Source organism: Antechinus flavipes, chromosome 2 (genome assembly GCF_016432865.1).
Source record: "Antechinus flavipes isolate AdamAnt ecotype Samford, QLD, Australia chromosome 2, AdamAnt_v2, whole genome shotgun sequence".
Lineage (NCBI taxonomy): Eukaryota > Metazoa > Chordata > Mammalia > Dasyuromorphia > Dasyuridae > Antechinus > Antechinus flavipes.
In genome coordinates, this window is record NC_067399.1 from 564,061,704 (window position 1) to 564,086,095 (window position 24,392).

The 24,392-nt window shown below is 35.7% G+C and overlaps 1 protein-coding gene across 1 annotated transcript in view; it reads left to right on the top strand.

The window, feature by feature from the left end:
- AKAP13 (A-kinase anchoring protein 13) overlaps window positions 1–24,392 on the top strand; it is a 209,310-nt gene that overhangs the window by 102,923 nt on the left and 81,995 nt on the right. Inside the window, exons 6-7 of the mRNA XM_051981057.1 lie at window positions 14,077–14,149; window positions 19,240–19,379. Coding sequence (XP_051837017.1) covers window positions 14,077–14,149; window positions 19,240–19,379 — 213 coding nt within the window. The remainder of the gene's footprint in view (window positions 1–14,076; window positions 14,150–19,239; window positions 19,380–24,392) is intronic.

The window sequence follows — 24,392 nt, forward strand, 5'->3', positions numbered from 1 at the left end:
AAACAGTGCTTATGTACTTGGTTCACACTTTTGGAGTTCACACCTTTGAAAGAGTTCATACATTGGTTCACACATTAGAGTTCACACCTTTAAGAGAGGATATATAAGGAGGCGCTCCCACAAGCCCACTAGAGACTTTTGGAAGATTCACAAGTCAGGATTCAGTCCAGAAGATTCATAAGTCAGAAGCCCACAATCCCACTCTCGGAGGAGGAGACAGATTCATTCCAACTTTTACCTTTCTGCTGGCTGGAAGCATTGGATTCGGAGAGAGCTAGAGGCTGAAGCTGGCAGAGGCAAAAGACTAGCAGCAAGAGCTCTTGGAACCAAGGAGAGAGATAGACCTCTACAAAAACTAACTGGGCTATTTTGAAGGAGACAGTAAAGGACTGGATTTTAACAGCTGCCTGCATTTGAGTTGATTAGTACTCCAAGCTGAAACTAAGGCTGCTCCCAAGAAGCCTCTCAAGAAACCTGCTCCCAGAGAACATTACACTTTAGAGAAGAGAACATTACATTTTGGCGCCTGAATGTGGGACAGACACTATCCTGATTTCATTGGAAAAGCCTCTGATCCTGATTCCAGTGGAAAAGTCTCCTCGACCCAGAAATTAGGGTGAGTACAATAAGGAAACTTTGTTAAAGAACCAAAGTAGAATTTCATCTAAAATGAGGTAGCTGTTTAGAAAACAACCTTCTCTTCAAGGAAATTGTGTAGAGAGCATTGTCAGGATTATGAAAAACCAAGGTTTGATTATAATTTGGGAGCAGATCACTGAACTTTTAGAAACTGAACAGTACAAATCTCCTTGGTTCTTTATGGAAAAAGAATTGGATCTAGAAGAGTGGAAATTAGTAGGAGAGCAACTTTGTCAATCCTATAATGATAATGAACCTGACTTTCCAACTGGCTTTATAATTTAATTTATAATTTAATACAACTGACTTTAGGAAATTATATGTTATAGAATAAGGAAAAAAAAGAACAGGAGGGGGAGATGCCAACTAAACTAGGTGAAAAGGATGAAGAATCAGACAAGAATTCACAGCAGGAGAAATTAGATCATTCCCAATCCCCTGACCTACTTCCCTCAATTAACCCTTCATGGGTGAAGGGAGAAGGAGGAGGAGGAGAGGCAGTGACACAAACAGAGTCACCTAGGAAGCAGCCTGTGACAAGATTAGAAAAGGCATTAATTAAGGCAAAAAATGAAGGACAGGATGGATCTGATTTTATAAATGCATACCCTGTGATTGAAGCGATTGACTCTTTAAGCCAAAAAAGGAGAAGATACACTCCTTTTGATTTGGAAAAAATTAAGGATTTGAAAAAAGGTTTCACTGTTTATGGGGCTACATCATCTTATGTTAAGATGTTACTAGATAGTTTGGCTTATGAAATCCTAATCCCTAATGATTGGAAATCCATAGCAAGACATGTTTAGAACTTGGACAAAACTTGTTGTGGATTTGGAGTATCATGAATTATGTAAGGCAATCTGCAAACAGGAGTTAATGTGCAAGTCATTTTGACTGACTAGCAGGTGAAGGTCAGTATGGAGAGAATTCAGAACAGATTAATTATCCCATCACAGTGCATGAGCAAATTTCTAAGGCTGCAATAAAAGCTTGGGGTTCCCTCCCCATATAGAAAGATGGAAGTAAAGCCTTCACAAAAATAGAGCAAGGCCCCAATGAACCTTTTGCTGATTTTGTGGGACGTTTGCAGACAGCTGTCACAAGAACCACTGGAGAAAGTGCAGCTACAGAAATAATGACCAAACATTTGGCTAAGGAAAATGCCAATGAGGTTTGTAAAAGAATTATAAGGAGACTACACAAAGATGCTCCTTTAGAGGAGATAATAAGACGCTGTGCCACAGTGGGTACAAATGCTTATATCCAGACTATGATGAATATGGGAAGACAGAGTCTTTCTTGGGAAGGGACTTCTAGAGAAAATCATTGGATGTTTTCAGTGTGGAAAAATGCAACTGAGGCTTCCACTGGGCCTCAGACTGTAGATTGACCAAGGGAAATGAGAATCAGGACCCAGCTCCAAGATATCATACAAAAGACAGGTGGGGCATGATAGTAGTGGAGTTTATACCCAGAGAGTCTTTAGAAGGTCAGGACTCTGATGTGATCAGTCAGCCAAAAAGCAATCAGATAGCAGAAAGGGATTACAATTGGGGAGAATACAGGCTTTTTAAACCAGCAGGGCAGTGTCCAGTGCAAACCGCTCTGATGTAATTGCCAGATGATAAGGAGAGATTTAGAAAGTGGTAAATAGATGGGAATTAGATAGATTAACTGCTTGGGAGAAAGAGTTTGCTTATATTCCTATAGATGAAGAAGGAATAGATGGGGAAGGAAACAGATGGGTGGCAATGAGAACCTGGAGAGAGATAGAAAAGGAGAAAAACCTCAAAACAAAGGACAAGATCTAAGAAACATCTGACACTGAAAGAGCATGGCTGATAATGAGACTGTTGCAGGACTTGAAAATCTTCAGGAATCATTGGATTCCCTAACACAAGATGAGACTGTAGCAGGACTTGAAAACCAGCAGGAATCATTGGATTCTTTGAGATGAAAACTTGTTGATAAAGACTGTTGCAGCGTTTGAAAACTTAGCAGGAATCATTGGATTCCTTGAGATGAAAAATTGTTGATGAGACTATTGCAGAACTTCAAAACTTGCAGGAATTATTGGATTCCTAGCACATGAACTAATGGACAATAGATTCCTTTTGGACTATTTCTAGGACTTATGAGCATGTGTAATTCCTCATGGTGATTCATGTTATTTGTTACATCACTACTAGCCTGTGTTATGTTACTATATGTAATTTATGTAACAATGTGTAATACCTCCCATATTGATGCATTTATGTATTCCTGTTTTAAGTGAGCCCCTTCAGAAACCTGCTGATCTGATTTGATTTCCCATTTCCTTTGGTGTTTTCATCTCCCTTCCTGAGAAGTCAGGGAGGGCGTGATCACCTCCTTTTTATGGTATTTTCACTCCTTTTTTGAGCAGTCAGGGAAGATGTGATCACCTTCTTTGGGGGGTTTCTCACCTCTTTGAGAAGTCAGGGAGATCATGACCACCTATCTTCTAAATCAAAAGAAAGCGGGAGATGCTATGGGCCAGAACTTGAAACAAGATGCTAAGTCACTGTAATTTTAGAAACAATGCTTGGTTCACAACTTTGGAGTGCACACCTTTAAGAGAGGATATATAAGGAGGAGCTCTCATAGCCACTAGAGACTTTTGGGAGATTCATAAGTCAGAAACCCACAATCCCACTCTTGGAGGAGGAGACAGATTCATTCCAACTTCTATCTTTCTGCTGGCTGGAGGCTTTGGATTTGGAAAGAGCTAGAGGCTGAAGCTGGCAGAGGCAAAAGACTAGCAGCAAGAGCTCTTGGAACCAAGGAGAGAGATAGACCTCTACAAAAACTAACTGGGCTATTTTGAAGGAGACAGTAAAGGACTGGACTTTAACAGCTGCCTGCATTTGAGGTGATTATTACTCCAAGCTGAAACTTAAGGCTGCTCCCAGAAGCCCCCCAAGAAACTGGCTTCCAGAGAGAGAAGAGACCATTACATTCTGTGACCCTGGAAAGTCACTTAGATTTTACCAGCTTCAGTTTCCTCACTTGTAAAATGAGGGATACAAGGTTGTTGTGAGGTTCAAATGGGAAAACAGCTAAATGCTACATAAATATCACCTAGATTAACTATTGTTCAAATTGAGGCCTCCTAACTTAACAAGGAAGCCTCTTTGATATTTCAATTGGGAAGCCTTTTGATCTCCCGCCCCAGATACAGATTGGTTTCATCTGGCCTTCATATTAGCAGTTTTGAGCTATTCACTTCTTACCTTCAGAGTGGAGCTTCTGCATATCCCCATCTATGTTCCATAAGACGTGTGAACTAGAGTTCTGTGAGGAGATTTCAATGCTTGTTCTATTTCTTTTTGAAATACTAAATAGGAAATTTTTATTTTTTTGGTCTAAACTTGTGATTTCATTGATACAGTGAAGTGATGAGAAAACCCCCTATATCAATTATAATCTTACTTTTTGTATTTTACCCAGGATCACTCACCAATGTTTTAGAGATGGCTCACTTTAATATAAATATGAAGTTATATATCAATAATACTTTCATGGTACATATTTTTATTATGGAAATAGGCTTAATTTCCATGATTTTTTATTCCATGTCCCCTGAATGCTCTAAACCAATATTTATGGCTTGCATTTATGAATTTCAAACCTGCCAAACGTTCTGCAACAAAGATTTGAGAAGATGATAGCCTGAAAGTTTTAAAAGTTGTATTCAAGAATCGTGTGACTAATGTCACTAATTTTAAAAGACATTTAGATATCAAAAGATGCTTTGAAGTCTTTTGTACTTATGAATAGAAAAGGTTAAAAAAAAATCCCCTTGTCTTTTCTGTGCTCTCATTCTCATTTCCTCTCCTTTTTTTTTGCTGTCCTCCTTTCTGTACCTTTTCAATCTTCCCTTTTCTATACTCTTTGTTTATTCTCACCCCATTTCCAGTATCTTCACCCTTTTCTTTTCTTTCATTGCCCTTTTTTTCCCTTTTCTTTTCTCACTCCTTCTTCAACTGGCTATTATAGAGAACTGAAGCACACATACAGAGAAACATACATAATATATATGTGACATACATTGTGTGTGTGTGTGTGTGTGTGTGTGTGTGTGTGTGTATACATGACATTTATTGAATAAAGTTTTGGGATAGCTATTCTTTTATTAGTTTGTTTTTTTAAACATAATTCTCACCTGTAAATAACTTTTAAAATGTGACTTTTAGTGGATATTCTCCCCATTGGACTAGATAAATTAAGAGTAATTTTAAACACTGGATTTCCCCAGAACTATAGTCTTAAAACCCCTTTCTTCAAATTTGACTCATTCTGGGGAGGAGAGGAAGAGGAAAATTGTGATTCACGTCTTGAAATAGACCAAATATCTAAATCTGAACAGTTGGTTATTTCTTTGGATAACAAGGATCCAGAGTGACATCTTTAGTAATTGAGGCTTTTTTTCCCCCTCAGAATTCAACAAGATCTCTGATTTCTTTCTGGTGTGATGTAGGTGATTGAAGACTCTATTTTAGAAATCATATTGTACATGATGGATTATTTTGAATCCTGTGGGAACATGTCAGTAGATGCTCTCCTGTGACGTCTTTCCCTCTTACTAACAGATTATAGTCTACTTTAGAGCAATGACTATGTGTTTTTTACCCATATATTTCCTCTACTTCCTCTGATAAATATACTTAACAAAGTGGTAGGTATTTAATAAATGTTTGGATGGATGGAACAATGGACAATAAATGAATTTTAAGTATTGGTTGTATGCTAGTATAATTCCAATTCCTAGATTAAGTCTTTCTTTGAAAGAAAAGTATTGGCTCTCCTCCTTTTCTAGAGGACAGGTTTTTTTTTTTAATTAATATTGCTGGAAAAAAATGTTATTTCCGTATTCCAATTGCATTATTAATATTGCCAAGTTTATTGGTATACAAGTGTATTTATCCCAAAAAATTTTATATTCAAGAACTTTATAATCAGAAAATGATTATTAAAAGCATTATCCACTTTACAGTAGTGTTTGTATAAATGCTCTGTTTCAGCATGTACAGAAAGGCTTCCTTAATGCATATAAAATAGGATTTAATTTTTTAAAAAAATTAATTTTGTTAATTCATTCATTGTCTTGAGTCCCCTATTTTGTGCAAGACATTGTGCAAAGTGCTATGCTATTATTCACAAAATTTGAGAAATACATTATTACATTGAAATAAAGAAATTTGGTGTCATCCAGACAACAGTTTATTAAGCATTGCATGCCAGTTGCATAACAAACAGGAACCAAGGCTTTCAGGAGCCAAGGACCCAGAACTTTGGGTTTTTTACCCAATTAATATATAATTTGGAAAGAATGAACAACAACAACAAAACCAAGATGAAAGGGTTAAGACATCTGGATTTTTATTGGAGGAGATTAGAAGACAATGAGGTGAGCGTGATTTTTGACTGGAAAGGATTGAGAGACAACCAGGAGACACTAAGGGGATAAGAAAAAAGGGGTTGTTTTGTGGTGTTCTTTAAACTGGATGATTTTTGGCAGGGGGGAGTAATCTTATGATTTCTTCAAACTCTAGTGAGTTTGAAATTTAACTTCACAATGTGTGAGAGCGATAGTTGCTGGACCTAGAGTAAAGAAAATCTGAGTTCAAATCTGGCTTTGGGTACTTACTAGCTGTGTGATCCTGGGAAAATCACTTAAACCCCTATTTGCCTCAGTTTTTTTCAACTGCAAAAAAGGATGGTGATAATAATAGCACCTACTTCTTAGAGTTATTGTGTGGCTCAAATGAGAAATTTATATTCATCTAATGTCTTCATCTAAAACATCTCTTCTGAGAAGAAAGTTTACTCTGATATGGCCATATTTAATGATAAATATTTTTGTAGAAACATACATATAATAATTGTTTTTTGTAATTCTAAATATTTTTATATTTTTAAAAACATTCTGCTAAAAGATTCATAGACCTTAAAAGATAGACTTCCAATGACGGTAATATGGTGATGTTAGCTAGCATTTATCTATGAGACTCTTATGATTAACATTTTCAAACAGTATCTCATTTGATCTCACAATAACCCTGAAAGGTCAGTGCTATTATTTTTATTTTATAGTTGAGAAAAGTGGTAAACAGGTTAAATGACTGGCCCAGTGTCATATAGCTAGTCAGTGTCTGAATCCACATTTGAACTAAAGTCTTCTTGACTCCAGACCTATATGCTTATCTCTTTTGCCAACCATGGGAAGTTTTAAATTTTTTTTGAAAAGATTTTAAAGGCAGGACATTGGAGAAAAATTAGTTTTGTACATTTCTCTTTGTACTTTGTCAGCAATTTCTGTCTAGGGACAAAACAATCCTCCTGATGTAATGGAAAGAGTAGTAGCTTTGATATCAGTCCCTGGGATGGAATCCCAGCTTGGCCTTGTACTGAGTGTCTCTCTAAGATTGTATGCAAGTGTAATTATATCTATATTATACTTGCATATAGCTTTGTTGGTGGCTAAACTCATCCCACAAGAACCAGCATAACTTTTGGCTCCTAGTTTAATCATTTCTCCTTTTGAGCTAAGAAATTCCCCTTTGATAAAGTGTCCTATAATGTATGTAAAGCAAATTTTATAGAGCTGTTTGATTATTTAAGAATGAAAGAAAAAAGTGTTTGGGATTCCTTTCATATACTTGTATATTTTTCAGCCAATAATTAATTTTTGATACAAATTGCTTTATGAAATCAGTTAGGAGTAAAAAAATTGTGAGAGAGGAAAAAAAATGCAGAAAAAAAGAAATGAACATAGCATGTGTTGGTTTACATTCACTATCCTTAGTTCTTTTTCTGGATGCCTTGGATCACTGAACCACTGAGAAAAACCAAGTCTTTCACAGTTGATCGTTTCACATTCTTGCTGTTATTTTATATAATGTATTCCTAGTTCTGCTTGTTTCGTCAGCATCAGTTTATGTAAATCTTTACAGGTCTTTCTAAAATCAGTTTGTTCATCATTTTTCATAAAACAGTAGTATTTTGTTACCTTCACAAACCACAACTTGTTCAACCATTCCCCAATTGATGGGTATCTTTTCTTTTCCCATTCTTTGCTATCATAAAAAGAGCTGCTACAAACATTTTTGTACAGATGGGTCCTTTTCCTTCCTTTATGATTTCCTTGAAATACAGATCTAGTAATGACACTGGTGGATCAAAGGACATGCACAGTTTTATAGTTCTTTGGGCATAGTTCCATGTTGCTCTCCAGAATGGTTCGATCAGTTTACAACTCCACCACAATGTATTAGTGTCCCAGTTTTCCCACCTCCCCTCCAGCATTTATCATTATCTTTTCCTGTCATCTTAGCCATTCTGAGAAGTGTGAAGTGGTACTTCAGAGTTGTTTTAATTTATATTTCTCTAATCAATAGTGATTAAAGCATTTCTCTAATCAATAGTGATTAAAGCAGTTTTTTCATATGACTACAGAAGGCTTTAATTTCATTATCCGAAAATCATCTCTTTCACATCCTTTGACTATTTATCAGTTGAGGAACGACTTGTGGTCTTATAAATTTGACACAGTTCTTCATATATTTTAGAAGTACTGGTTGTGAAGATTTTTTTCTGGCTTTGTACTTCCTTTTTAATCTTGTTTCTGTTGCTTTTTTTGTGCAAATACTTTTTAATTTAATGTAATCAAAGTTGCCCATTTTGCCTTTCATAATGTCCTCTAGTTCTTCTTTGATTATTAATTCCTCCTTTCTCCAAAGATGTATCTGATAGGTAAATTATCCCTTGCTCTCCTAATGTGCTTATGGTATTACCCTTTATGCCCAAATCATGTACCCATTTTGGCCTTATTCTGGTATGGGGTATGAGATAGAGGTCTATGCCAAATTTCTAATATATAATTTTCTAGTTTTCTCAGCAATTTTTGCCAAATAGTGAGTTCTTATCCTAGAAGCTTGAGTTTTGTGGGTTTATCAAATACTAGATTACTGTTGGCCTTGCTTATTGTGTTGTGTGTATCTAATTTATTCCACTGATTCACAACTCTATTTCTCAATCAGTACCAAATGGTTTTGATGACTGCTGTTTTAGAATATAGTTTTAGGTCTGGTGCTGATAAGCTATCATCCTTGGTATTTTTTTTCATTAATTCTCTTGATATTCTTGACCTTTTGTTCTTCCAGATGAATTTTGTTATTATTTTTCAAGTTCTATAAAATATTTTTGACAGGTTGATTGGTATAGCACTGACCAAGTAGATCAATTTAAGCAGAATTGTCATTTTTAAGCCTACCTATAAGCAATTGATATTTTTTCTGTTATTTAGATCTGACTTTATTTGTGTGAGAGGTTTTGGTAAATGTGTTCATATACTTCTTGGGTTTGTCCACATACATGCATGTTTTGCATGTCTTTGTGCCTTCAGTTTTGCTGAATACTACTTCCTGTCTACATACCCAGGAGACTAGTTTATTATTTTGAATCATTTACATTTGCAGACTAGTTTATTATTTTGAATCATTTACATTTGCAACATACTTGAAATAAAAGGCATATCACTAAACTCTCTACTGGTGCCTTCATTTTGTTATTATTGTAGACTATTGTAAACAGTTATTTACATGTTTTGAATTGGCATTTTCCTATTGTGCTTCATTACTGGGTTGGCAACAGTGCTATCCCCAAGGCCTCTGTATGTCTTCTTCTGTTTTAGCATGTGTAGGGCAGTGCCACAAATTGGAATGAGTAGTACAAAAATGCTCTCTCCCCTTAATTAGTACAATAGTTGCTTAAGAATAACCCAAAACAAATCACTGTTGATCAGAGAAATGCAAATTAAGACAATTTTGAGATACCATTGCACACCTGTCAGATTGACTAAAAGGACAGGAAAAGACAATGATGAATGCTGGAGAGTATGTGGGAAAACTGGGACATTGATACATTCTTGGTGGAATTGTGAATACATCCAGCCATTCTGGAGAGCAATTTGGAACTATGCCCGAAGGGCTATCAAACTGTGAATGCCCTTTGATCCAGCAGTGTCTCTCCTTGGCCTGTATCCCAAAGAGATCTTAAAGGAGCGAAAAAATGTTTGTGGCAGCCTTTTTTGTAATGGCAAGAAATGGAAACTGACTGGATGCCCATCAGTTGGAGAATGGCTGAATAAGTTATGGCATATGAATGTTATGGAATACTATTATTCTGTAAGAAATGATCAGGAGGATGATTTCAGAGAGGCCTGGAGAGACTTATATGAGCTGATGCAAAGTGAAGTGAGCAGAACCAGGAGGTCATTATACACAGCGACAATAAGGCTATATGGTGATCAATTCTGACGGACATGGGGTCTCTTCAACAATGAAATGATTCAAATCACTTCCACTTGTGCAGTGATGAAGAGAGCCATCTACACCCAGAGAGATAACCATAGGAACAGAGTGTGAAACACAACATAGCATTCTCACTTTGTCTGTTATTATTTGCTTGTATTTTGTTTTCTTTCTCAGTTTTTCTTTTGCTTCCTTCTTGATCTGATTTTTCTTGTGCAGCAAGATAACTGTATAAATGTGTGTGTGTGTGTATGTGTGTGTGTGTGTGTGTGTGTGTTGGATTTAACATGTATTTTAACATTTAACATGTATTGGACTATATGCCATCTAGGGGAGGAGGTGGAGGGAAGGAGGGGAAAATTTGGAACAAAAGGTTATGCAAGGGTCAGTGCTAGAAAAATTACCCATGCATATGTTTTGTAAATAAAAAGCTTTAATTAAAAAGAAAAAAGAATAACCTCAAAATCATCATTCTCCAATTGACAAGTGGTCAAAGGATATGAACAGTTTTCAGGTGATGAAATTAAATACATCTATAGTTATATGAAAAAATGCTCTCTATCACTATGGATTAGAGAAATTCAAATTAAAATAACTCTGAGGTACCACTTCACACCTCTTAATTGATTAAGATGACAAGAAAAAGTAATGATAAATGTTGGAGAGGATGTGGGAAAACTGGGACACTAATATATTGTTTTTGGAGTTGTGAACTATTTAGCAGAGCAATCTGGAACCATGCCCAAAAGAAGGTCACATTGTACATATCTTTTGACCCAGCAGTGACATTACTGAGTCTATAATAATAAAGGAGGGAAAAGGACCTGTATGTGCAGAAATGTTTGTAGTAGCTCTTCTTGTGGTAGCAAAGAATTGGAAAAGGAGTAGATGCCCATCAATTGAGGAATAGCTGAGCAAGTATATGAAGATAATGTAATGTTACTGTTCTATTAAAAATAATGAACAAACTAACTTTAGAACAAACTAATTTTGGCCTGGAAAGGTTTACGTGAAATGATGCTGAGCAAAACAAGCAGAACCAGGAATACATATAACAGTAACAATATAATAACAGTAAGAATGAGGGGTTCTAGTGGCAGTCAGAGACTTGTGGAAATCCCTTTTTGGTTGGAGGTGCAGGTTCTTTGTGAAAGAATTCACAAACCCGAAGAGTTTTAGGTGTCAAAAAAGGAAGTTTATTGTTGGATGAGAAGTTAGCTTTGCTAGAAAAACTCACTTCTTTAGTGGCAAAGTCTTATTAGGGAAATGGAGGCTGGCACTGAGAAGAGAGTGCCTTCTCAGCAGGGAGGAGCCTTGTAGCTTTACCAAAGAGGCAGAGGATTCTACTTTTGATCTTCTGCAAAGAAATGAGCAAACAGCAACCTATTTTATGAGTAGATCTTGGTGGGAAAGGGGGGTGGGTGTTGGAGGCAGTTTGAACTGATCATACCAGGGTCTCCCAATTGAAATTACTTTGAAGGCATTTTCAGCCTGAATTTGAATGGTGATCTGGCTATCAAATATGTAGGTGATTTGCCTTAGAAATGGCCCATTTGGATGATACCACTTAACTTGTCTGGGGAGATATGTTTCCCAGGAGGGCCTGACACTCGAATTTCACTTCTTTGTAGATCAAAGAGTACACAATTTTAGAGTGTTAATTTTACAGATCAAAAGGGAACACAGTTTCACACCCCCATCAAGAATAGGCAATAATCAGCTATGAAAGGCTTGGCTCTTCTCAGTGGTTCAGTAAGCAAAAGCAATTCCAATAAACTTTGGACAGAAAATGCTATCTACACCTAGAAAAACAACTAAGGAGAATGAATATAAATCAATACATGTTATGTAACGTGATGACCGCACTAGCACCCAGGATACCTTAGAATCAACTGGAGTCAGGATAAGCAAAAGTCTTTAGTCTTTATTCTTGGTCTTTAGGGGTAGAAGTGAAGGGGATGTGTTGGAATCCTTACAAATGTTAAGTCATTAGAGTTGATAGAAACAGTAATTATCTAATTTAGCATGGTTCAGTATGATTGATCTGATCTTAGAAGGAGATGTTATAGGCCAGAACTTGAAACAAAGTACTAAGTAGAACTGATAGAAACAATGCTTGTGTTCACACCTTTAGAAAGCTCATATAAACAAGAAGCTCTCAGGGCCAGAGAGCACTCTGGGACAGACACAGAGCATTCTGGGAGATCCAGAAGCCCTCTCTTGGAGGCAAGACAGATTCATTCCAACTTTCACCTTGGTGCTGACTGGAGACATTCAGAGTTGAGCTAGAGGAATCAGATCCATTCCATTTTCCACCTTTATGCTGACTGGAGGCTGAAGGACAAACCTTTGGATTTGGAGACATTTGGAGGGAGTTCTTGGAACCAAGCAGAGACATAGGCCATCAAAAAAAACTAACCGGGCTATTTTGGAGGAAGCAATAAAAGATTTGAACTTTTGTCACCTGGCTGCATTTTGGAGTAATTATTACTTTTAATTGAAACCAAGGCTTCTTCCAGAAAACCTCCCCAAGAAACCTGCTCTCCCTCAGAGAGAACCATTTTTATATAGATAGATAGATAGATAGATAGATAGATATTTATAATTTTTATTTAATAATTACTTTATATTGACAGAATCCATGCCAGGGTAATTTTTTTTTACAACATTATCCCTTGTACTCGTTTCTGTTCCGATTTTTTTCCCCTCCCTCCCTCCACCCCCTCCCCTAGATGGCAAGCAGTTCTTTATATGTTGGATATGTTGCAGTATATCCTAGATACAATATATGTTTGCAGAACCGAACAGTTCTCTTGTTGCATAGGGAGAATTGGATTCAGAAGGTATAAATAACCCGGGAAGAAAAACAAAAATGCAGATAGTTCACATTCGTTTCCCAGTGTTCTTTCTTTGGGTGTAGCTGCTTTTGTCCGTCATTTATCAATTGAAACTCAGTTAGGTCTCTTTGTCAAAGGAATCCACTTCCATCAAAATATGTCCTCATACAATATCGTTTTCGAAGTGTTTAATGATCTCCTGGAGAACCATTATATTTTAAAGAAGAGAACACCACAGGGATGGAAGTAGGATCTCCGCAACCACCTTCTTCCTGGTCCGTGGTCAAAGTGACCCTGGATAGTCTTACTTCACCTCTTAATCCTTCCTACAAGCCTCTGTATAGACCAATCATCGAACCAGCACAGGATAGTGGGAAGGACCATTTTCCAAGCATATGCCCATAGAGTATTGTCCAATCGGTAGTTAGCCTCAAGTGCTCAGCTGTCCTGACCTCAGTGCATCGACTCAAGAGTTTCAGCCCTCTACAATGTTCACTTTTTTCCCCTGGTTTTATTATTATTTTTTTAATCTTTCCCATGATTTTTCCCTTTGGCTTTGATTTTTCACTCCCAACATGATTCACAAAGTAGTAATATGTATTTAAAAAAATAAAAAAAAAGTTTAACCCAAAAGTCTTCTGAATTTTTTCCAGTTTATATAAGTACTCTAAATTATTAAATAATTATGAAATAAAAAATATATCAAATGTGTTTATTCAGTTTGAAAATCTGATTCAGAGCAGATGAAAAGTGTTGATTTTTTATTGTTTGTTTGCATCATTCAGTAACTATGCTTTTTTATTTTTTAGAGGTAAGAACTTGATCTGCAGCAAAGTTAGAACAGTATGATAACAAAATGACGGGGCTTTTATTTGGGAGTAGATGACTCGGTTGTTAGAAGCTGTTTTTTTGCTTTATGTTTTATTAATAATCTTTGAGATTTAGGACATCAAATTGGGGTTTAACTATTGTAGTCTGTGGTTTTGTTCATTTCCATTTTGACTCTTCCTCAGTGTCACTTTCATTCTGTTGCTCACACATACTTTTTTTTTTTTTTTTTTTTACTGAGGCTCAGTATTCACATCTGCCTTTCTTGAATACAATACCTGTTTGACATGCAATGTCATTTTAAGGAATTCTTGTTCTTGAGATAATTTCACTCTAGATTGTAGCAAGAGGAATGGTGTTAGAGGTCAAGTTAAATTTTAAGCAACTGAGTTAGCCATGTCATTGTCTGGAAATTAATTTCTCTCTTTCTCTTCCCTCAGATAAACCGGGAAAGCTGGTGTACAATAGAGCCATGCCCAGATCCATCACTGTTGACTTCCAAACATAATCCAGGTAAGCAATAGTTCCTCAGTTGGTGAATTTATTTGAATTTAATTGAATAGAATAGAATCAAAGAAATAGGTAACTTGATAACCAAATCTTTCTATAAATACAAAATATTTTATTTTGAATCTTATTCTCCTTCTACATATCCCTAGCACAAAAAAGAATTAGACTTATGTAATTTGGGATGTTTTGTTTGCACTCATCTTTACCACTTGAGGAATTGAGGATAAGCACATGTAATTACTCAGCTTGACTTGTAGAGTAATAAACTTCACACATATGTTTTATGAGTCATTAAGAGGCTGTTGAAGCCAACTGCATAATACAAATACATGGTATGAACTGTTTTAGTGGAGGTGGGGGGGGGTATACAGAAAGAAAGGTAAATCCATGCAGTCATTAAAAACCATGCTGGTAGTACTGTCTAATCTTAATCCTTTTCCTGATAATTTGAAATATTCTCCTGACTAGTGACTTAAAAGAGTATATTTTAATATAAGACACAAGATGTTTGCATATTAAGCTTACGACTTATGGTTAGGAAAGCCAGCTTCTAATCTAGAGTTAACCACTGACTCATTCCATGACGTAGATCATAGCCCTCAAACTCAATGCTCCCCATCTATAAGAGGTCACTATCTTACTTCATTAGGGGTGGTGGCAGAATGAATTAATATGTGATTACAAGAGAGTCTTATTGTAAATGTCAGGTGAAGTATGATAAACTACACTCTGGGCTGAATTTAGTCCTAGTACTCTTAAATTATTGTAACCTTCATTCATTTCTCCTCTTATGCATGATGTATTTTAAGAATGACTGAATGTATCCCTACCATGTGCCAGTACTCTTTCTATATTGATGGGTTAGCCAGATAAACTCTACCTGTAGGGTCATACATTCTTAAGACTAAGTAAGTTAAATAATTTCTTGAAATACACCATCCTCCAGAGACTTTGTGAATATCTTCCACTTAGTTGTATTATTATCCCAAAAATACTTAAAAACAACATAGGGTCAGGAAATAGAAAGAGTTGGGGTCTGGAATCAGACCTAAGTTCAAGTTCAGCCACAGATTCTTAATAGCGATGCAACTCTAAGCTATACAACATTAATTTCTGTTTACTTCAGTTTCCTCAATGGTAAAAATCAATATAATAGCAACTACCTATTAGGGTTGTGTGAGAATTAAATGAGATAATATTGTAAAGCACTTAGCATAGTGCCTGGCACACAGTAGGTACTATACAAATGCTTTTTTCCTTCTCTTCCAGTTCCCCAACCTTGAAGTTGTCTCCTTCAGTTTCAAAACAGCAAAATCTGCCCCAAAGCAAGGGGTAAAGCACATTGCTTTCATACATTCATGCCTTCAGCAAATATTGATTAATCAGCTGCTGTGTAAAAGACATTATACTAGGTCTTGAGGGAATATGCATAAAACATAAAATAGTAGAATGAGGTTTTGTGAATTATCTGAACATATATTTAATTCATGTATTTAAGGAAGCTGATCATCATCCTTCATAAGATCAAATCTTGAATTTCCCATATTCACTTTCCAGATTAGCAAAATTTTATGTATGAATTTTTTTTCTGAATTTCATTGCTTAGCCTGAGTCACTTTTCTTATCCTGCTATTCTACTTTGAACACTATCTATTTATTAAAGTATCATTCCTAAAATGAGCTACCTAGAACTAAATATGTACTTTAGGAGTGTCCTTAACTAAGTCCCACTAAGACTGAACAGATGTCTCACTGGTGATTCTAAGTGTATATTGGACTACAGTAATTGGAAAACTTCTAAATTCCATGTGTCGGACGTAAAAGAGTGTTCATTTAGAAGAAGGGAAGATTAGTAAACATTTCTTTCATTTTTGGAACCTTTTACTGTGTAAATCACACAGGATATGGGTAGATTTTCCTTTTTCCTCTTTCCAACTCTCCAGATTTGGTTTGATACTGTTGTGTTATCCTACTCACTGTGTCCCCTTTGACCCATTCTTGACTTCAGGTCTATTTTAATACCTACTTGAATTTTTTTTCTGGGGGATGATGTTCCACCAGCCTTGAATCTGGAGCTTCCTTATGAGTTTTCCTTTGGAACGTCACTAAACTGGTTTCTGTTTCAGTCTGGAATTTGGACATGGTTTGTTAGGCAGCCAGCAAGATTGTGAGCAAAGGCATAGTTGCTGTTACAGCTTTTTCTTTTTCTTGGCCTTTCTATTCTCTCCCTACTCCTCATTTTCCCTCAGCTGCAGACTGAAGGTTCAGATTTTCCAAGTGAGAAAGAGTGGAAAGACCACACCCACTAATAAGTCTTGATCCAGTACACTGTCTGGAGTCTATGAGGCATGAATGATCTATTGAATATGAATGTTTCCAATCAGCCTTCTGCCAGCAGAAGGCAAAGCTGTTCCTTTTGGGGTATCATATGCAGAAATCATTTGCCCATCCAACTTGTGGAGTTCAATTTTTTAACTGAAATTTTAACTTAAATTTGAAGTAGTCTCTTTCAGATTTCATTCTTCTTTTCCATTTTGCCTCTTTTCATGCTTCCTTTAGCTTTTCTCAAGCTCTCAGTATTTTCCATACAAATTACAGAATTATAAGAAACAGTGGTTTGGGAAGAAAGGAAAAGGAAGAGTAGGGCAGCACACAGATTCTAGGCCCAGGATTGATATATAACCATTTATCCTATCTCTGTGACACATCACAAAAAGGGGATGTAAAATAAACATCCCTTCTTCTTTAGTTATATAGTTTTATATGTATGACACCTGTCTCCTAGACTGTAAGGTCCGTCTTACTTAAGGAGACATTTAGTAAGCACTTAATTTGTGCTAGGGATGCAAAAACAAAAACAAATCTTTGCCTTCATGGAGCTTACATTCTTTAGGAATGTATACAACTCATACACAAGATAAAATAAATTCAAGTGATAAGAAGAGAAATCTTTTTTATGGAGGAAACTATTTTACTTAAATTTGTACCTCACATACCTTAATATACTATACACAATGAAGCGTAGTAAAAGTTTGTTGAATTGAAATGCAGAAGGAACTTATTTCAATGTCTGGTCCTAATTCCAACACCATGTAGGCATCCCTTCAGTAACATTCTTCATAGATCAAATTTTTTTGTGAATACTAGGAATGACAAGTTAACTATTGAGCAAAATTGGAGATAGGTAAGCATTTTTAAATTGCCAATATGTGCCAGGGATTTATTCCCCGTTGTTGATTATATAGATACAAAATAAGAAATCTCTTGCCCTCTGGGATCTTTTAAGAAATTAGAGTGGGAAAAGCATGAAGGATAACTTGCATAAAAATACAAAGGAAGACAATGAAATGTTTTACACAAACAAATGTTTGTGTTGTCAGAATAGATTTATAGATGTATAATATGTAGGAATATGTATGAATATGTAGAATAATAAATAGGAAGCACGAGGAGGTAGGCTAGAGTCAGGTTGTGAAGAGCTTTAAAATGCTAGAGCAAGTAATGTTATCCAAGGCATCTGGGAGCCATTGAATCTTTTTGAGCAGAGAATTAATAGCCTGGCAAGGGAGTGCCTTAAGGAAAGGTTAAGTGAAGAGATCCAGTTAGAACATTAATGATGGTAGTGTACTTGTAGTTACTCATTCTATGGTTGAACTGCCCTTTCTGTTTTCCATGATGATGATCTTATTATCTGGAGCACCACAAAATGAGATTACTCTGTCTTCTGCAAGATAGTATATGATGTATTTCCTGGTTACTCACTTCTAGGTAGTCTATAGGCATTTCCCCTATTTAGAAAATGGACTACTAGATCTCAATATGGTCTGACTAGTATGTAAAACACTACAAGATCTATTTATTGTCTTTATTCAGATAACATAGTTATCTATGGTGTAACACCAACATTCAAACTTATCAGTATAATTCCAAATATTTTTTAACCATCTGTCATATTAACTTACTCTTTTTTGTCACCCAAATTGGATTGGAATTTTTATAAATCCTCTCCTAGGCTACTGATTTAAAAACAAAGAAACAAACAGTAATATATGTTTAATAGTACAGAGACAACAACAGGAGCCTGGTTCAAGCTCCAAACTTCAAGTTGGCAACAATCCATTAATTGAGCATTCTTTATGTTCAATTGTACAGACAGGTCTAAAAACATCTAAAAACTTACTGTCATTCAACCAACATTTCTCTCTCTTGTGCAGAGAAGTATCAGGAGAGATTGTGAAATAGATTGTTAAAATCTGGTTATATTACTGTGACATTTTTGGGGGGGGGAAGGAGAGTCAATCTAATAATTACCCCAAATCAAAAACCAACAGATCATTTATCAAAATTCTTTGGCCTGTCATAGTACTTGACAACCATTTTCAAGAGACAAATAGATTCTCCATATTTACTTTTTTTTTTTTTTTTTTTTTTTTTGGTATAAGCATCATTTCTATGGACCATAGGAAAAATGAAATATTCACTGTGTTTCTGTCAGCCCACAAAGATTGGTAACCATATTTTGAAATTAATTTTTCCCCTTTTTAAAAAAAATTACTTTTAGTTTTCCTTTTTAATATTTTAGTTAACCAGAAAATCCTAACAAGGGACCAGTTTATAATTGTCTTTGTGATTCTTAAAGTACTATATAAATGCAAATTACTAGAATTAGTTCATGACTTATTACTAAACTCAGTATTTTTATCATTGGTTACAAAGGGATTACTCTGTTCCAGAGTGTTCCAGAGGTGGAAGACACTGATGTGTAGGCAGTTTTTAAAAAATTGAATAGGTCTTCTAAATTATAGTTGTCTCTTTTGCATATAGACAAAAAGTTTTCTGCAGCTTCTTAAATGCCTTGAGTGACTCTAGTGGTATAAACAGGGCGAATTACTAGAAACAGCTGTAGTTTCTGTCCAAATGCCTAGAATTGAGGTTATCAAGCAGAAAGTTTCAGCTCTGCCTATATTTCCTTTATAGCCTTTCTGGAAGTCGTCTAACATGTGCGGGCAAACTGTTGGAATACAAAGAAAAGCCTGATTTTTTTACCCTTCAAAAAAGTGTTGAGTTAATTATACATGATATTTATTTTGCAGGATGCGAGAACTTCTTGGAAGTTGGACTGGGTGGAGAGTGTGCCTCATCCCAGGGTATGCTTAAAAGACCATCTGGCAGTGATTCCGACCTCTTCCCTTCACCCAATGATGAAATGGACAACAGCATTATTTTTACAAAGGTATATTTGTGTAACCTCTCTGCGAAGATGGCTTAAATTTTGGCCTTGTGGCTCAGCTGTAAAATCTTCTTTTGCCCCTTTCTTTGACTCCCAACCTGAATCTAAGAACTCCTTTAAGAGGAAAACCTGAAGCCAAGAGAGCTTACAAGGGTGTCTTGCTCCCTTCTGTTGCACACAAAATCAGGTTTTGAAATATAATGTCGAACCTTCAGCAAATGAAGCTACCTTTCTTAAATCATGTCTGATGACAATGAACTCTTTCCAGTGGGTAAGAAGAGACCACAGCCTAGACTAAATGAAGTCATGTTCTATAAATTGGTCCCAGTGTCATTTCTGATGAATGTGGTTGGACCCAGGGCTCCCTCTGGCCTTAGTGATGTCATCCCTGCTCACCCAGCTTGCTTAATGGGAGCTTTCAGAATCACCACTCGGGAGCTTCTCCCGGCTGCCTGGTGCAGAAGCAGGAGATAGTGCTACTCTTCAGAGCATGTGCAGTATTAACAGCAATCCTGTAACCAGTGTTTACATGTAATTTGAGGCTTCATCTAATGAAAGGGGTGGTTTGCTTGTGTTTGCCTGAGTGTAGCTGAAAAGAGTTCTATTTTATTTCATTAGAAGAGAATCTTAGGCAAAGGTTTTCCCACACTAAGCAAAGCAAACCCAGCCTCGAGAGGGAAAAAAAAAACAGTAGTTTTTGGTTTTGTGCCAATCTAGTGAGGGGGGGAGAGGAAAAAAGGGGAGGAAAGAAGGAAGGGAGGGAGGGTGGGAGGGAGGGAGAGAGAGAGAGTAAAAGAAGAAAAAAAATTGACTTCTCTATGTATAATATGTTTAAAATTGTGCCTCCCTCTTTTATGATACCCAATATAACTGCTTGATAAGGGCTTTTAAGTTAATCCTTATTCTAGGCAATGTGTCAAGATGACTGGAGTAAGGCAAGCTTTCACAAGTTCCATAGATTCTGTTGTAGAATTTATTTGGATCTTTGGGAAACTTTATTTTCCCCATCAATTTATTTTGCTTCTGGTTTTGTTCAGCTCCCACATTTATGGCCTGTTTCCTATACCCAACTCCCTACTTTGTTCCTTTGATTCAGCCCAATATTTCCAAAGAGTTCTGGAGAAGATTTAAAGTGGAAACTTCAGATTTACTATTAATATGTTCTGGAATAACTTTCCTCTTATGAAACAAAAATCCTTATGTCAGGAAATTTTTTTCCCTTAATTTTTGAGCACAGGAAAATTAACAAAATCCAAAGATTTGGTGTTTTTGAGTATGGCTTTGAGTTTCCTAAATACTAGGACTTTGAAAGGTCTTTATTAATTCCCAAAAAAACTCATTCCTAAGGAAATCCCTAAGGGAATACCTTTTTGACTGATACATAAATCTCTGAAATGATATTGATTTTGACTAATCTTTATTATTTTAATGAATTTTTAACTAGCTTCATCTTGTCTCTAATCGATCAAATATTGTATAGGGCACCAAAATATTATATAGGGCTTTCTTTATAACAGCCTGATAAAAAAAAGTAACATAAGTGTTACTTTATGGTCAGAAATTAAAATTCAGAGATCAATGTTAAGTGATTTGCTTATGGCCATATAATGAATAAGTTGAGGCTTAAACTCTAGTCTTCTGACTTTAAGCCCAAGTGCTCTTTCCACCACAGCAGTCTGATTTTTTAAAATTGTCTCTTTGTTTCTATAGAATCCCATATTTCTGTAAATTGACAGTGAAGTCTGGTTATTGAACTGTACATTTGGCCTGGATAAAGATACATATGTGATTTTCATTAACCTTTATATCAGCTGCCAAAGTTATGGCCTTTGCTGGTATTGGCAAGCTTATTGGAATAAATAAACTGATGCAGTTTTTAAAATGTGAAAATAAGTGAACTTTCTACATAGGTCAAATCAAATGACATAGGAAAAAATTTACAACTTTGGGGGAATTTCTCCCTTTTTTTGGCATTATATTCCAAATGATCTGAAGAGGTTCAAAAAAAATGAACAATATTCCTACCACCCAGGTCATTCCAAAGTTGGATAGCATGAGAATCATAAAGAAAGCATCCTGGTGATAGGTTTTTTATCTAGCATTCAGATTTTTAAAGTTTACATAGAGATGGCAGTGTTTTGTGCTTCTGGCTTCTGGCTTCTTTGGTCTTCATAACTTTTTTTTTTTCTCCCGAATGATTTGTAAAGGCATTACACTTAGTACACAAATCACCAGCTACTTTATTCAGAGGCCCTCTTCAGAGATGAAATCATTATAAATTCGTCTAAACAATGAGCACTAAGATTCTGGCAGGATCTATTCCCATGATCCAGTCATCTTCCTTCTCGCCTCAAGAACAGACCCTAGACTAGGCATTGCAACATCCTCTTCTGTGAACCATGAAAGGCACATTAGGTCACTTCCTACAGACGTTTGTATGAGTCTCATCTTAAAGGTGGGGGTGGGGGTGGGGCTGTTATTTGTTTTGTTTTTTGTTTTACAATAATCTCCAAGTATTCTAGTTGGGTTTTTTTTTTTTTTTACTTTACTCATTTATTTCTAATCACTCTGACTAGTAAACACAATTCTTTAGGGATTGAAATTTTTCCTTTAATTTAGGTCAGAAAGAGATTTAATTTTTCACAGAATTATTTTATTATATATTTAAAGGTAGAAAGGGGAATTCACAGGTCATCTAGTCCAAAATCCTTCATTTTAGAAATGAGGAAACTAAGGTTCTGGGAGATAAGCATTGTGGCCAAAGATACACAGAATATAACAGCACTAGGACTTAGGTCCTCTTTCTGCAAATGCAATACTCTTTTCATTATGATGATGGAAGATTCCTTAAAGGCTACCTACTCTAAACCATATTGAAATAAGAATTAATAGAATCTGCTCTGTGGTCACACCAAAAGCAAAGGCTGGATGACAAGGTAGAAACATGTATTTTGCTTGAAGACCTATAAAAAAGATCAGGGTACTATATTCTGAAGCAGCTCATTGCATTTTTTGATAACTATTTTTTTCCTTGCTTCAAATTTCTTTCAGTTTCTTTACATCATCTAGTTTTCATTATTTTTAGCCCTACTCTTTAGGGCCAAACAGAGTAACTCTGTTCCCTAAAGCCCTTAACTATTCTGAATTTACCTCCTTTAGATGCTTGACAGTTTATCAGTGCCTTTACTAAAATATTATACCCAGGAGTTATCTGGATGTTCTATATTAGGTGGTTAGGTGAGGTACAGTGGAGAGGATACTAGGCCTGGAGTCAGGAAGACTTGAGAGGTTGTGATTGAAGAAGAAAGTTATTTTATAAATACAAGGCATTGTCATTATGTTAAATTAATTCATATATCTCTAGGGAGATGGTAAGGGGTAAGAGAACAGCACCCCTAAGGTCAGTCTTGGGAGCTTGGGATTTGAATTTGATTTTTGGCATCAGAAACCAGAGTAAAGAGGTATTTTAGCATGCCTTGTTATTAAACTGGTTACGGGAGAACATTAAATCCAATTTAAAATACTAGCTTGTGACCAAATATGGGGAAAAGATATGTGTGTGTGACATCATACCTAGAAATCAGACTGATACTAACCCTTAGTAATTGTCAGCTGTTTATCTTCACCTGCTCAATCATCATTCTCTCTTCTCTTCTTTCCTTTTTCTTCTATAAGAGTTATTGAGGAATATTTTCATAAAAGTGGTTGAGAAGATTAATTTAAGGAAATTTAGTAAATATACTTTTCTTAGTTCTCAGATTTTCTGAGAGGGAGAAATCGTGTGAATTAATGAAACTGCCATTTTTTTTTAGAAGATAGGACATTTAAAATAACAATTTTTGAAAGATAATCTACTTAGTAATTCTGTTTGTTCACAATCCAAATCATAGATTTAGTGTTGAAAGAAAGAAACCTACAGGCTATCTAGTACTATTGACTCAAGTGATGTTAGGTTGACATTTATGTCGAACTATTTTGAAAATGGGTAGAAGTATAGCTAGCATTCTCCCAATTCATTTAACTTTCAAGAAGAGACTAGTATACTCTAGACAGCATCCATATTTATAATTGTCTATGTGGTCACAAATTAGAATTTATCTTCATTATCTTCTTGAATTCACCCACTCATCAAATTATGGGTTCTGGTATCTTTCACTTGGCTCCGCATGTCAGATCATAGTTCTCAAAGCGTGTGTGTCCTATTTGGCATTAGTGGCTTGCCAGCAAAAGATTCATTAACTCGTGGTTCTGGGTAATGGTTTTATTTAATAAAATACTTTAGAGAAGAGAGGGTTAGGGCTAGTTATTTCTACTCCCATTTGGTACAAGGACCTTTTCTTTCTGTAACATAAACTGCAAGTGTTATCATAAACTGTTTTGCTTTTTTTTTTTTTTTTTAATAATAGCCATTGGGAACATAACCACAAAATTAATCTCTTTGGTGATATTAATATTCATGCATGTTTTTTAGCCAAGGATCATCATATATTCTAATTATAGCTTTTGAAGAAAATATTAAATTACAGCATACATCAAGAGTACATACATGTACAATGTAGACGTCATAGGGCTTTATTTGATTTTAGTTGGTTTTTAGTAGCTGAAAAATATTTAACTAAATTTTTATTTATGGCTGGAGGGTTTTCCCCCTTGTATAGGATCAAGAGAAGAAAAACAATTATAATCTCTTATTTTTAGCATTTGCTGTTGCTTATGAATCCTTGGCTTTCAGGGATAAACTAACAGTATATAAGATCACATATAATCTATTGAGAATGATTTTTAAAAATATGCATAGAAATTGGATTGAGGATGTGTGAATCTGATTGTTACTAAGCCAAAAATTCTTAACTGTTTGGAAGACTGTAATGATGAACTCATGCCTATGTCCCATTATAAGGCTTTTGAATGAGGCCTTTCTCAAAAACATTAAATGACTTCCTTATTTACAGAATCAATTCTAAAAAATTATTAACAAAGCATTCAAGAGCCTCCATGCTTTGGCTTCAATTCACA